We start from the raw sequence: 16,133 nt of genomic DNA on the forward strand, positions 1-16,133 counted from the left end.
TGTAGAGTGGTTCATTTGGGGTGTAGAAACCCTAAGGAACCATTTGTGATAGAAGGTGAGAGGTTAACTTGCACAGAACCTTTCATGTCCTCTAGTTTCTCTGTTTTAGAAAAAAAAAGTTTGTATTATTCGCCCCCTATCCTTTTCCCCAGGGTGTACGAATTCAGATCTTTAAGCCTCTTCTCTTTAAGCCCATTACCATTTTGTTCATTTTGAGTCACTCTGTCTCTGCGGTATAGTTTGTATCCCGGTAGCACCGTGTCCCAGTTTGAAACCACTGCACTAGCCCATCATGAAAGGGTCTGGATTTGCTTTGGTGAAGTGTGTGTGGGGGAGAGGGGTATTTAGAGAAAGAATCAGAAAGAGGTGATCTGCACCAACTGGTGCTTTACCTTTTCCTGACAGTTGGGAGAGCCCTGGAGTTACTGGGTTACATGCACTAGTCCAGTGTTTTTCAACTTTTTTACACCTATGGACCGGCAGAAATAAAATAATTATTCTGTGGACCGGCATCGGTCCATGGACCGGCGGTTGAAGAATACTGGGCTGTCGTGGGCCAGACCCCGCCCATCTCTACCCAATCTCCACCCCAGACCCCTCCCCCGTCCCCATAATAGTACTAATTGCACGTCCCGTGCCTCATCTGGAAGCCTTCCCTCTGACGTTGCAACATCAGAGAGAAGGCTTCTGGTTCAGGCATATGATGCCTGTAGGAGCCACTGCCCATGGCTTTGTGCACTGAATCAGTTAGGAAGAGGGAGCTGGCTCGAACATAATGCTGGATCGATCGCACCATGGACCGGTGGTTGAAGAACACTGTTTTGGGCCTTTGGACCGGCAGGAAATTTCTGGTCCATGATCCATGGACCGGTGGTTGAAGAACACTGCACTAGTCCATTCATATAGTCTGCCCTCTGTCTCCCCTTTCACATCCCCCTTCCATCATCTCCCTCCTGTCTCTTCTTTCCAGGCTTCAGTCTCCCGCCCTCTATACAGCTTATTTCCCCTCCTCTTTTCATCCAGCATCTCCCCTCTCTCCCCTTCCATCAATATTTCCATCCTCTTTGTGTCTTTCCCCTCTCTCCCCCTCACCTTCCTTCCAGCATCTCCCCTTTTCACTTCCCCCATTGCATCATCTCTCTCCTCTCTGTACCCCACCCCCATCTGCCCTCCCTGTCCCCTGTTCTGTCTAGAATCTGTCTTCCCACTTCTATACAGAATCTACCCCCTTTCTCCCCCACCCCACTTCTACCAGCGTTTGCCCCCTAGCTGCTGAACCGCTGCTGAAGTTAGCGTCAGTAACATATCTCTCCATTATTTTAACAAACAGTGGGATAGATGCAAATGGCCAATAGTTACTAATATCAGATAAACTATGTTTTGTGTTCTTTGGGATTGGTGTTAGAACAATCCCATCCCCTGAAGTGGGAAAGAGACCAGATGTTAAATGGGTTTTAAGCCATTGTGGCCTGGATTCTCTAACCGATGTCAATTTTTTAGGTGCCAGTAGGCAACCAAGCTCAGTAAAACATGCTATTCAAATTACATTTTTAACTGAGTTTCAAGGCACCTACCAGCACCTAAAAAATTGGTGCCGGAATTATGCCTCTGTAGTAGAGAATGACACAGGGACAAATTTGCCCCCGTCCCCACAGGAAATCAATTTCCACATCCTGTCCCCACGTGTTTTGTCGCTGATCCTGCCCCATGCCTTAACCACACAAGCCTCAAGCAATTATACTTATGTAGATGAGGATGGAGCTTGCAGGAATGGGGCAGAGGCAGGAAAAGAATTTGCTGGGAAAGGACGGGAAAATTGAGTTCTCGTGGGGACGGGGAAAAATTTGTCCTCATGTCATTCTGTACTCTGTAGGTGCTTTAGTCTACCTAATGTCACTGTGGGCATGGCTATCGTCAGAAGTGGTGTTAGGTGGCCTAAAGTGCCTATGTAAGCGCGATTCACAACAAAGATAGGTGCCAGAAATGTAGTCCTGGAAAACCCTGGCTTACATTTCTGGCGCCTATCTTTCCTGGAGGCACGACTTTTTATATGGCACCGTCACATGATTAATCCAAAAAGTCAGTCAGAGAGAGAATATAATATAGAACAAAATTCTCACTAAAAATATGTACTATAATACTGGAGAATTTAATTAAAAATACAATAAATATAAGTATATGAATGTGCTCAGTGACGTGAACAAATCAAATAGCCACAGGGAGGCTGAAGAAAGTTCAACTCATAACATCATTGTACATGCCCTAAATATCACTGATGTAATGTGGCTAAAAAGGTCTAAAAAATTTGAGTAAAATATTACTTATCTCAATTCTTGTAGTTCTCTAGGCAGGGGGCATGGATGTTATAATAAACAATGAAGTCTTCAAACAGCTGGCAATAAAACGTCTGTGTGTGATCAGTTCCCCAAGTTAATCCACAGTGAAAACCAAAATTACAAAAAACCACCATTTAAAATCCAAGGCAATCATAAGTTTGGGATAAATCCAAACTCTGTTTCCTCAACACAGATCGTGTTTCAACCAGTTCTTTCTCAAAAGGAAAAGGACGCGGGTGGAGAGCTCTTGAGAAAGAACTGGTTGAAACACGATCTGTGTTGAGGAAACAGAGTTTGGATTTATCCCACACTTATGATTGCCTTGGATTTTAAATGGTGGTTTTGGTTTTGATTTTTGTAATTTTGATTTTCACTGTGGATTAACTTGGGGAACTGATCACACACACGTTTTTTTTGCCAGCTGGTTGAGGACTTCATTATTTGTTACAACGTCCGTGCTCCCTGCTTAGAGAACTGTGAGATCCTACAAGAACTGAGATAAGTAATCTGTTACTCATATGATTTAGACCTTTTTAGACACATTACATCAGTGATATTTTGAATAATGGAGACAGGTAGGGCATGTGCCATGATGTTATGTGTTCAACTTTCTTTAGCCTCCCTGTGGCTATTTGATTTGTTCACATCACTGAGCACATTCATATACTTATATTTATTGTATTTTTTTATGAAATTCTCCAGTATTATAGTATATTAGTATTTTAGCCCATTACATTAACAGGTGCTAGAATATATGTCTGTTTTTATTTCTGTCTCTCTCTTTCTCTCCCGCTGTCTTTCTTTCTGTCTGTCTCTCTCTCTGGCCCCCTTTGTCTGTCTGTCTTTCTGTGTCTCTCCCTGCCCCTGTGTCTTTCTTCTTTTCTTTCTGTCTCCCTTCCTCCCGCTTTCTGTCTTTCTTTCTATCTATCTGTCTCTCTCCCTGCCTCCTATGCAGCAGCATTTCTCTCCCCCCACTTCCCTGTGCAGCAGCCACAGCAGTATTCCCTCCCCCTCCATTTCTCTGTGCAGCAGCAGCATTCCCTACCCTTCCATTTCCCTCCCCCCACACTACTTCCCTGTGCAGCAGCAGCATTTCCCCTACCTCCCCTTTCTCTTCCCGTGGTCTGGCCGGCTCCCTTACTGCCCCCACCCCCCTTTCCTTCCCGCGGTCCCGACAAACCTGACGATTCCAGCAGCGTGTGCAGCACTCTACACACACTGCTTGGGGGCCTTCTACTGCCCTGATTTACTCTGGCACGTCCCTGATGACATCATCAGAGATGCGGTAGAGCAAATTAGGGCAGTAGAAGGCCCCGAAGCAGCGTGTGTAGAGTGCTGCACATGCTGCTGGAATCGGCAGGTTTGTAGTCGGGACAGCGGGAAGGGAAGGGAGGGGCAGTAAGGGAGCCATGTCTCTGTCTCGCAGCGGGCTTGCCGGCTCCAGCCAGACAAAGTTCATTTTTTAGTTCAAAGCCGACGCTGCGTCTCCTCTCTCGATCCCCGCCAGAGTCGGAAGTCTTCTCCGACTCTGATGAGGTTCAATAGAGGAGCCGCGGCGGGGTTTTGAACAAAAAAATGTACTTTGTCTGGCCAGAGCCGGCAAACCTGCTGCGAGACAGAGAGATGCGTGGTAGGCGTGCATGCGTACTCTGCCGGCCACGGAACTACAGATAGGCAACACGGCGTTAAGAGTGCGCATGCGTGCTTAGAGTTTTATTATTATAGATACTGTCACATGATTGACACGATCAGTGGCTGCTTTATAGTCGTTATATAGAGAATCTAAGCCCCTGTCAATAACTCAAGAAAAATAAGAGAAGCAGCGCTAAGCAAGTACGGTGGACAAGTGTCTAGACAACAGTAGGATTTAGCATACTTAAAAGTCGTTTCACATCACAAACTTTGACTTTTCAAAGTGAATTCAAAATCTGTTTGCTGGAATTGCCTCATGCGCATTGTCAAAATATTCACCCTCATCCTTAACAGGTGCTAATTGGTCTCAGATTGTCTGGACCTTCGTTTTAAAATAATTGGCTAATTCAGAAGATAAGGGGGTAGTGGCATCGCTATTATTTGTAGGAGAGTTTGCATTGATTGTTGCTGTTTTCTGGGTCTCGCCGTGTATGGGTAGGTAGAACCGATATTTCAGCCATCATGCTGTGACTTTCTTCAGGGTATGCTATGAGATCTGAAGGAAGACACAAAATTTGAAAGCCAATGAATGTTAAGCTTTCAAGTCTAGCTTATTCGATATAACACACCTGAAAATGAGTTGCATTATAAAACAAGTGGGGGAAAGCATGTTGAACAAGGCTCATGGTATTCTTTCTGACTTCTCTGCATGAAAATGTATGGGTGTGCATGTGTGTTGGCATGTCTATTCATGTATGTAGTTTAAAAGATGAATGCCAAACGTGCACATTTCAGTTCTGATTTATCTATTTTTTTCTAAAATTTGTTTTCATGATATAAAAACAGGTTCTGTACAACAGAGTAAAAATAAAATAAATAAATCAGAATAATACAATTATAAAGGATCAATGTAACACAAAGAGAGAGAGAGAGAGAAAGAGAGTGAATAAAAGAAAAAGCATTAATAGATCACCATTTATAGAGCTACAACGCATTTGAGCTTCTCCCCTTTTCCAGCATGATCTCACTGAATCTTAGTCCTATTGTCACAATTATTGAATTGCCCCATCAATTTTACATTGAAAACTAAAAACACAGCATAAAGGCCCGTCTGAAATAGTTTCTTTAAAGCTGCCTTAAATTTGTTTCTAGAAGATTCTGACCTCAAATCCAGAATATTCCAGAGTTTAGAAGCTGTTATTCCAAAGCAGTATGTTTCCAAACATTTTTGTGAAACAGGGTATTACAAATTAAGTTTTGATTTAGGGAATGGGGTGAGTGAAATGTTATATTAGGAAATGATCATATCTGCAATATAGGTTGGAAAACCAGAGTAAAATATTCTGTGGGCCATTAATATAATTTAAATAACAGAATTGGGATAAAGGGACTGGAGGAGTGGAGCAGCTTGCCCCTCCAGTTAAGGACTAAGAACATAAGAATAGCCTTACTGGGTCAGAGACCAATGGTCCATCAAGACCAGTAGCCCGTTCTCACAGTGGCCAATCCAGGTCCCTAGTACCTGGCCAAAACCCATGGAGTAGCAACAGTCCATGCTACCGATCCAGGCCCAGGCAGAAACAGGAAGCTGCGTTAGAGGGGAAGCTTTGAGCAAGCAGCACCGCTCGCAAAATTACAGTTGCTGTTGCCTTTCTTGCCCGCGTTGCATGCTTATCTTACTTTCTGTCGATGGGGGCAGGGGGGGGTCCATTGCCAATCGGTCCATAGAAGGGAGGGGGAGCCGCATTGCCAGTTGATGCTGGGGGGGGATCTATCGCCATTTGAAAAATTTTTTTTTCCGTTGTTGATACCTTCCTTCATCAGGCCCTCCTGACCATTTTAGGCTCTAGGCACGTGCCTACTGGGCCTATCCTTTAATCCAGCCCTGATCACATGCTAACTGATTATCATATGCTTTGTATATTTTAGATTTGTTTTTCCATCTGCTGTGGTATTCAGGCTGCCTGAATCAATATGTCATGCTCCATCCCTGGCAGTGTTCAAATCCAAGATAAAGGCCCACTTTTTTGAAACTGCTTTCAACTCTTAACTCCCACTCACTGCTGTCAGATACCCACTATAATCTCCCCAACCCTGAAATGTCCTGTCTAAATTAGATTGTAAGCTCTTCTGAGCAGGGACTGTCTATTGTATGTTTAAAATGTACAGCGCTGTGTACGCCATTCAGCGCTATAGAAATAATAATAGTAGTAGCACTAATTTTAATAATCAGGACTCCATTATTACATACAGGCAGTCCCTGAGTTACAGACGCCTGACTTAAGTACAACTCATACTTAAGAACATGGTTGTGGCTTCATTTGATTTCATTGAGAAGTATTTCCAGTGGCATAAGACTTCTACACTTCTCCTGCAGCAGATTCAGGAATGATGCATGGCCAGATTAGGGAACACTGGTAGGGACAGTTGGCCCTTTTGTCAGCTGGGAGCAGAGGTAAGCAGTAGAGAATGACACAGGGAAAAAATTTGTCTCCTTCTCTGCCCTGTGCCCGCAAGCTTGGTCCCCGTCCTGTCCCCATAAACTTGGTCCCCATCCCTGCAAACCATCTGATCCCATCCACACAAGTCTCAAATAGTTTTATACTTAACTTATTATATTAAAGTATAAAAAGAAACAATATTCTGTACAATTGCCATTTTATAAATCAAAGTTCTGGCTGCTGAACTAGGGAAAGAAATCTTCAGCTGGCAGGACTTTGTTTATAAATGTTTATCAACACAACTAATAAACTACTTTATCTTAAAGCAAAAAAATAAGAAAAGAAATAGAATTTTTTTTTTCTACATTTGTTGTCTGGTTTCTGCTTTCCTCATGTTCTCCTCATTCAATTCCTTCCATCCACTGTCTGCCTTCTCTCTGCCTCTTCCATATGCTCTGTTACTGTGGCTCTCCCTTCCATCTCTCCCTCCACTCCACCCCCCATTGGTCTGGCACCCATCTTCTTCCCTCCGCTCCCCCCATAGTCTGGTATCTCTCTCTTGCCCATTTCCCTTCAGCGTCTTCTCCCCACTCTCCACTTCTCTTGCCCATTTCCCTTCAGCGTTTTCTCCCTAATCTCCACTTCTCTTCCCCATTTCCCTTCAGTGTCTGTTCCTCTCATCCCCCCCCCCTCATCTCCACATCCCTTCAGCATGCATGTGCGGTCCAGCAGCAATCCCCCTCCCGATCGCCACCATCCAGGCATCTCCCTCCCTTCACCGTGGTGATTTTTTTTGTGTGTCTTCCATCTGCCTGAGCCAGCTTTCATCAAGTCGTGTGTGGCTGCTGAAACTTCTCTGATGCAACTTCCTGTTTCTGGATACATCAGAGGAGAAGTTTTAGCAGCCACACGCAGCTTGATGAAAGCCGGCTCGGGCAGCTGGGAGACAAAAACCCCCACAAAATCACCACGGTGAGGGGAAGGGAAGGAGATGCTTGATCGGTGACCCTGCGCGTTCCCTCCCTTAATTGGGGAGACAAGGCCATTCACCGCTCCACGGGGCGGTGAATGGCCTTGTCCCCGTACCCATGGTGATTACTTTTTTTCTCCCACCAAGTTGGCAGTGGGAGAAAAATTTGTCCCCATGTCATTTTCTAGTTAGCACCAATTATTGATGGTTCAGGGCTCATTATCCAATTTATTTGCATGTGCATTTTTGAAGCACACTCAAAATTGGGTACATCATATATAGAATCCAGGAGTTCCTAGATAAATGAGAAATATGTACTCTGAATGATAGGTCTGAGTCAATAATCACAACTAGAAATGCCAATGAGAGAATAAAAAGTACCAGAGCACGTACTATGGTAATTGGATCCATAAATGTCATGATACATTTTTATTTATCTTCTGCATATCCTACAATTCTCAGGTACTCAAGCATTTTTCCCTCGCTGTCCTGATGGGCTCACACTCTATCTAATGTACCTGGGGTACTGGGGGATTAAGTGACTTGCTCAGGGTCACAAAGAGCAGTGTGGGATTTGAACCCACAACCCATATCTGATGTATTCCTACTTTTGTGATACTCCACTCCACAGCTGAACTAAAAAGACAAGTATCACAACATTGTGTGATCTTAGAATTACATGGCTCTAACTGTACAAAACATCCCAATGCTGTTGACTCGCAGTTAGAACCTTGTAATCCCATGCATAGACTAATTTCTGTACATAGAACCATGTAATTTCTTATTAAATGAAGGAATGGTTACCGGTAAGTTGCAATAAATCCTCATGAGTGTTGTAACATCTACATGTCAGATAGAATCCAGAAGTCATCGGAGTTAAAAATACTGAAAATTGTCACTTAGAACCCTGTAATTCTAAGGTCACGATTAAATATAGGAGGCAATTCTATAAAGTGACACTTTTGCAAGTCAAAGGCACCATCAAATTAATAGTTAAGCGCCTATGTGCCCTTGGTGCTATTATATAAGGTAGTGCCTAACTGCCATAGCACCTAACTGCAAGAGGCATACACATGGGCAGAGCATGGACAGGCCATGAGCTAATTAGGCATACATACCCGGTAATTTTCCACAGGCAGCACAGCGATTTCCTGCTGCTAGTGCCAACCTTGGATATTCAGTGTCGGGTCATTTCCGGCAAGCTGCATTGAATATTCCGGTTTTCACTGGCTGGCCAGTGCATACCCAGTAAAGCTGATATTCAGCACTAACCAGGCATTGGCTAGCACATAAAGACAGGATGGCTATTTATGTGGCCCTAGTTTACTGCTTGTTTCAAATTCTTTTGTGCTACATCTCCCAGTTGTTGATATGCCAATGGGCCACTACTCCCTGGTTGAGAAAAAAATTCTAAACCTGATATAGGAGGGTGAGTTACCTGGCCTTTATTATTATTATTTAACATTTCAGACCAGATCTTGAGTGCATGTTTCAATATGGACCACATCCTCTTCAGTGGGAGCACCAAGAGGGAGGGGGAAATATTTTTCTATGCTATTTCTTCACTATAGCCTGTTTCTCAGCTTTTCTTTGAGTGATGCTTTTTTTTCATCCCTTTCAGTACCACCTCTTTGACTTCCTCCACTCATTAGGTGAATCCTCTCCTTCCCATGAATCTGTCTCCTCCTACCCTCCTAAACACCTCCTATCTCTTCTCCTACTGTATTCCAACCTCACATTCACCATCTTTCTTTCTCTTCCTCTTCTCGCCCAGCATGTGTCTTGTATTCTCCCCACCCACCCACCTTCATCCCTGCAAGCGTCTCCTCTGTTGTAATAATAATAATAATAACTTTATTTTTGTATACTGCAGTACCAGAATAGTTCAGAGCAGTTTACATGACAAGAGACTGTACATCTACAGCGAAGTTACAAATCAGTCAATCAATCAATATAGCTTAGCAAGTCGGGAGCAGGCGAGAAGGGGATAGGAGGTTATAAACAAGTCAATCAGCGTAGCTTAGGAAGTCGGGTGCAGGTAGGTAGGAGGTGCAGGTTGGTAGGAGGCAGGTAGGTAGGAGGTGCAGGTAGATGGGAGGTACAAACCATAGTTAAAGGTAGAGTTACAAGGGGGGCAGGAGTCAGGGATATTTGTCAAAGAGATAAGTTTTGATTGATTTCCTGAAAGTTTGGTAGGAGGGAGAATTAGAGATGAGAGTGGGCAGACATTTGTTCCATTTGCCTGCCTGGAAGCCAGGGATCTGTCAAGGAATATCTTGTAGATGCAGCACTTTAGGGATGGTAAGGCAAACAAGTGGGCGTTACGTGTGCGGGTGGGGCCAGGACGCCCAGATAAATTCAGCACCTCCTTTCCAGGAACAGCTCCTTTCCTCTCCTCGTAGCAATCAAGACTTCCTTCCTGATTTCCAAGAGAGTCATAACAGAAAACAGTGGAGACACGTCCAAATGTTTGCCAAGTCGGACCCCCCCCCCCCTAAAGAAAAAAAAAAAAAGGATAGCAGCATTTGTGGTTGTAAGAAAACTCCCAAGAAAATCTAGCAACTGTGGTCACAGAAGAAGAAAAAAGTTTCATAGTAGAGATTAAAGGGAAATGCTGAAGCATTTCCATTAAAATAACTTAGAAAAAGATCCTTATGGGGCACTACTTAAACTAAAGAGGATCCCTAAGGTGGGATCTCAAAACATTTCCAGAAACACAAGTTCAGAGAGGCACTGGGACCCAGAGCAAAGCAATAGGTCTGGATGACAGACAAGAAGCCGTCGAGGAGCGTTTTTCCAATCAAATTCTCTCTGAGGAACCTTACAAACTGACGCCATATAGGAACTCTATAGTGCCCCAGTTATAAAATCGAAATTAACTTTCAGACTAAGACTAAAGACTCTCTTAGCAGGAGAAACCCTAAAGTACCCCCATCGATCGAAGAAGCATAGTAGTAGCTGCAGGGGGGGGGGGGGAGGGGGGTAGAGATCTGTAAATGTTTCCGTTGATTCGAGACATACAAAGCACATCTGCCGATGTACTACGACACGCTTAAGTTTCATTCATTTCTGAAGAAAGCGATGAAATTTGCACCAGGGTCATGTTTACGCGGGGGCCATTTGTCAAACAGTGAACGTATTCTCCTGCAGACATTTCGGTGGCGTAGAGAGAGGACTGAAAAGGAAACCCACTGATTTTTTTTTTTTTTTTTGGCAGAACGGTGTTTTCTTTGCGGGGGGAACACTAAGGACGCCTCCCTGTCCCCCCCCCTACACGCAAACATTATTCTGGGGGTATTCAGGGATGTTTACTTTCGAGGCTGCCGTGGTGTCCGATGTTAAAAAAAACCCAACACCATTATCCGTGTCTTTGAAGATCCGAAATTAATACGATATTCTTCTGTCTGAGAAACCAATCTTCTCAGGGCTAAGAGAGAATTTGTATAGCATCGATCTGAACAAACGCTGCATTGAATTGATGTGCTGGAGATTCTGTTTTAACGTGGGGGGGGGGAAACCCCTCCGTTGTGGAATCAAACACTTTACGGCCTATTGAATCTATTTGTTGATCTATTGTAAGAATGGTAAGTTCTTATTCCACACTCCGTCTCGGTCATTATGTTATAGGTATGTTTACTTTGCTTATAAAATTATGCATGCTACCCCCCCCCCCCCCCCACACACACACACCAAAAAACAACTAAATTAGCAACTAATAATATTAACTGTGTTTCCCCAGACGACCAATCGCTAATTGTTGATACAGGTAATGGACTTCAAATTATAGTGTTAAAAAGAAGTAAGATAAATGCCTAATGGGTAGAAGACCAGAGTCCGAATATCCCACGTTTAGCTATTTTCAGAATGTTGTATTTTACTTCAATGCGTCTTACAGGGTCTTCGTATACGAGGCATTGTCTTCAGTTTAAGATCTCTTGATGCCAGGGACTTAGGGCATTAACGTGTGGAATAGCGCGCTCTGAATTGCTGCGTGCGCTAGACCTTAACGCCAGCATTGAGCTGGCATTAGTTCTAGCCGTGTAGCGCGTGGTAATATCCTGCGTGCGCTAAAAAACGCTAGCGCACCTTAGTAAAAGGAGCCCTTAGTTGCAAGGGGGGGGGGCTGCGTAATATTATTCTTCTGTAATTGCAACATTTCTTTTTGCAGTATGGATTTATAAATACATGTTTGAAATCTCTGGTAGTAGAAAAATACGGCGAAGAAACCTGGGAAGAATTAAGGTATTTTTGGTTTTCCTCCTAAGAAATTTTGTTCAGGTTTTTACTTCTTATATTGCACATAAGGACATAAGAATTGCCGCTGCTGGGTCAGACCAGTGGTCCATCGTGCCCAGCAGTCCGCTCCCACGGACAAGACTAATCTTATGAAAGCCACAAACACTACACCCTCTTAATCAGAACACTGTAGGAGCTGTGTGTTACTGGTTTCTGGTGAGCATATTTGATGCCATTATTCTCCTCGGTACAACTTTTCATCTTAGCTTACTTTTCCATAAGATTCATGGAAGTTGACTCTTTTAGCTGGTGCAGTATTTACAAACATGAAAGTTAAAAGCGTGAACTATACGAAATGCCTGTTCGACATAAACGTGCCAAAAGATGGCGCTCCTATATTTTCAGATCTTGACTTTTCTTAGAAGAGAATGTCTTACCAGCTGCTGAGATTTTGACTTAAATCTGTTTATGTGATTGAAACTATAGAAATCGTTAAAACATACTTTATTTTGTCTTGTGGAAATATTATTTTATACTAGCGTATATTATTGCATGGTCTTTTTACGATTATATACACAGCTATAGATAACAGACCAAACAGATGCTATTTTTCTTTTTTTTTCCAAATCTTTATTCATTTTCATTTCTTACATCAAGTGTACAATAAAATATCAATTAGATCATACAAATCACTTGAAAATCTAATCAAACATCAGCATAAATATATAAATAAAAACCCCTCCCCCTCCCTTTCCTTCCAACAATAGTATTTTTCCAAATCTTATATTCATTTTAACATATACATCAAGTGTACATTAAATTATGAACACAACATATTATATTATCACTTGATAATTCCCTAACAATATATACCTAAAAGATTTATATCCCACCCCCATCTCATATCTATACATGAATAATATAATTCCTATGTATATTAATCAATTAAATTATGCACATATATATTAAATTATCATAACCCACCCATCCCCCATCCTCCCATCCCCCCCATGCTATTTTTCTAATGGAAAGTCCAGAAATTAAAAAGTAAAAGAGTTAAATAATATTCTATGATTTACCTATCAAATAGCACTGCCATTCTTTTGGTGTGCTGTAGTTAGATCGACAATTTTTAATCTCTCCATAAAATGGAGACATTTTGAGAAAGTTTGCAGTAATGTAGGGAAGGATTAATATCCCCACGAATCCTTTAATATTTCTGTTTATGACAAAAAAATGGAGACATTTTGAGAAAGTTTGCAGTAATGTAGGGAAGGATTAATATCCCCACGAATCCTTTAATATTTCTCTTTATGACAAACAGTGCACTTTGAGTTCAGCCAAGGACATTTCACAAGATAAACGGATTGATAAGAGACATACAATATAGTGCATTTACTGGATATCAAAACAGTTGTAAAACACCCTTTTCCCCCAATTACACAGTTTGTTAGTATTATAATAAAGATGGGATATATATGTGTGTTTTTTTAACAGAATCCAAACCGGAGTTCAAGATAATTTCATGACTTTTGAAGTTTACAAAGATGATATCACAATGAAATTAGTTGAGAACGCCTGCAAAATGTTAGGTAGGTCTTGGAAGCCTGCAGGTACTAGTATTAAACTGCAGGGATATCCAGCACTCTCAGTTTCTTTTTTCGAGAAGGTGAGGAGCCTAAACCAGATGTGTCAAAAATATGTCATTTGTGTAGTTCAGCAGTAGTAGTTATTTAACTGTCCAAAAGCAAAAAATCTTTTATAATTTGAAAATGAGAACTCCTTTAGAAAACTGATTGGTGTTTCTTCTAGCAGATATTCCACCGGAGGTGGTTTTGAAGCAGTTTGGAGAATATTTTTTTGAGTTTTGTAAAAGATCTGGTTACGACCATATGCTAAGAACTCTGGGTGGAAATCTCTATGAATTCATAGAGAATCTGGATGCGTTGCACAGCTACTTGTCTCTCTCCTACCAAGTAAGTTAGCTTTGATGTATACAACTTGGCTGTTAATGGTTGTGCAGTGAATGTTAGCACCACAACTTCTGCTACAAGCTCGTTAGCGTTACTCATTGGAGGAGGATCAGCCCTCTCTCCCCCTCCCCTGCCAGCTATTTGCTGCTTCCAAGTACCAGGAAAGGCTCGTCATATGAAGTATTGCTTTCGATCAATATACTGCTTTTCCCTCAGAACGTAATAAAATGCGGCCTTAATTTTGATTATCCTTTTACACTAAGTAGTTATAGGGTAGGGCTGCCAAATCTGGAGGTTCTATTGGATTCCACTATTCATTATTCCCTATATCAGCTTGAGTAAATCATCATTTCCCCTTTCCCATAATTTCAATTGGAAGATGCTTCTGGAACTTTCTAAATATAGTAACAATATATTTTATAATGTTATTGGCACTAGTGACATTATATTATTCCACCTACTGAAAACTCAACGGCGAAATAGCATATAGGATGCTTTGTCCTATAGCTCATCAACCTGTCGGAACATTCTTGCTATGGGTGAAAAAAATACAGAGACAAGAGAAGGCCAGTAGTTTTTTCCAAATCTGCATTTGAACGGATCAAGAACATTTCTTGATTATCTGAATTCATCCAGGAGACAATTTTAATAGCTGCAGTTTAGTTTTTAAAATAGCTTCTGGGCAGCATTCTGAAAATAAAAGTTTTTAATACATCAGAACTTGGTCTGATGGTGCAGCTAATGTCCCCCAATTTATCTGTTCAGAGCAAGAACCTTAAAATTGACATAAATTAGTAGTTCTTGGAGTACAGCTCAGTAGTCTGATACACAGCTACAATTTCTGATCGAGCAGCATAAATTTGTGTCTTTTAGGAGATGAACGCCCCTTCTTTTAGGGTAGAGAAGAATGAAAACGGATCAATGTATTTACATTATTACTCGGACAGGAGAGGTCTCTGCCATATTGTTCCAGGTAACAATAAAGCTTCTAAAATACGAGTACTATAGTTTACGATGCTTCACTTTGATTATATTAGTGCTTTTAAGCTAGACATTTGTGTTTCCAGAGATGGAAAATGCTTAGAGTACCTGACTAGTTTGTGAACCACTCAGATGGCTGTGTTGATGGGCAATGCAGTACTCCCCCGATATTTGTGGGGGTTCTGTTCCAAGAACCCCCGTGAATGTTGAAAAACCGTGAATACGGTTTTTAGCAGGGGAGACAGGAGAGGGCAGCTGGAGAGGCAGGAGAGGGCAGACGGAGTGCCGGTGAGTGAAGGAAATCACTCACAGTATGGTCCGACCGCCTCTTCCTGTACTAAAGTCGGGCCTCACCAATCAGGAGCTGCGTGTCAAAGCAGCTCCTGATTGGTGTGAGGTTGACTTTAGTACAGGAAGAAGTGGTCGAAGCATACCACAAGGGATTTCCTTCACTCACCGGCGCTCCGGCTGCCCTCTCCTGCCAGGTCATTTGCAGTCGGAAAATACCGCGAATGACTGGGAGCGCGAATTCGTGGGGGACCACTGTATATCAAATACAAAATAAACTTGGAAGAAGATAGAGGTTTACTCTAGATGAAGAATTTCCATTTTTTCTCAGTTTAATATCCTTTAGTTAATAGAACTCAGCAGAGTTCAGATGAGTTTTAGGGCTCCTTTTACTAAGGTGCGGTAGCGTTTTTAGCACACGCTAGCTGAAAAATTTCCGCCTGCTTAAAAGGAGGCGGTAACGGCTAGCAGGCGCTATTCCGCGTGTTAAGGCCCTAACGCACCTTTGTAAAAGGAGCCCTAAGTTAATCTCAATGTTCTTAATATGATAAAACCCAAGGCTGGCCAACCATTACTCAAGACTATGCAGTTGCCTAGGATGGCAGCTTCTTGGGGGCAGCAAAGAACAGCTGTACTCAAAGCAAAATGATGGATCCTAACAGCCACAGAAAAACAACCAGCATTTACTTTAACCTGCATTTTGATAGAATTTTTATTTATTTATTTAAAAATTTATATACCGTATATTACAGCCATAAATGTTAAACAAACAAATATCTTAAATAGTTACAGAAGACTATACCATAAAATTTGAATACATTAGCAGGTACTTACATTATGTAAATTCTCAATACAAAAAGGCACTTACAAACAATTGTGTCTTCAACATTTTTTGTGTGATGATTATGATTATTCAGTTTAATTATCATACTCTTGGGGAGTGGGGTGGGGTGGGGTAGGGCAACAAGCTAGTCTAATGGAAAGTGTTAAAAACAAACTCAAAATATGTTAATTGTTTTTAAGAGAAATTGATTTTTTTTCCATTATATTTTTATTTATTAATTATTTTTTACTCATGTGCTAAATATAACCTCTAGTTAGAGATAGAAAAACCCATAACTATACTATAACTATAGGAAAAACACAACTATTCTTTACTATAACTATAGGAAAACTATAGGAAAAATGCAAATTATAGCACAATAAATAATACAACCATGTTCAAAATACAAAAGCAATAAGCAGAATAAATGGTAAAGTCAGACAGTAAATAACA

General features: G+C 41.7%; 1 protein-coding gene across 1 annotated transcript in view; it reads left to right on the forward strand.

Annotated features, from left to right (window-relative positions):
* The first annotated feature begins 2,178 nt into the window (after positions 1-2,178).
* LOC117366438 (guanylate cyclase soluble subunit beta-2-like) overlaps positions 2,179-16,133 on the forward strand; it is a 66,509-nt gene continuing 52,554 nt past the window's right edge. The window contains exons 1-5 of the mRNA XM_033957776.1: positions 2,179-2,277; positions 11,548-11,621; positions 13,113-13,207; positions 13,431-13,591; positions 14,462-14,561. Coding sequence (XP_033813667.1) covers positions 2,179-2,277; positions 11,548-11,621; positions 13,113-13,207; positions 13,431-13,591; positions 14,462-14,561 — 529 coding nt within the window. The remainder of the gene's footprint in view (positions 2,278-11,547; positions 11,622-13,112; positions 13,208-13,430; positions 13,592-14,461; positions 14,562-16,133) is intronic.

Source organism: Geotrypetes seraphini, chromosome 9 (assembly GCF_902459505.1).
Source record: "Geotrypetes seraphini chromosome 9, aGeoSer1.1, whole genome shotgun sequence".
NCBI classification, from domain to species: domain Eukaryota; kingdom Metazoa; phylum Chordata; class Amphibia; order Gymnophiona; family Dermophiidae; genus Geotrypetes; species Geotrypetes seraphini.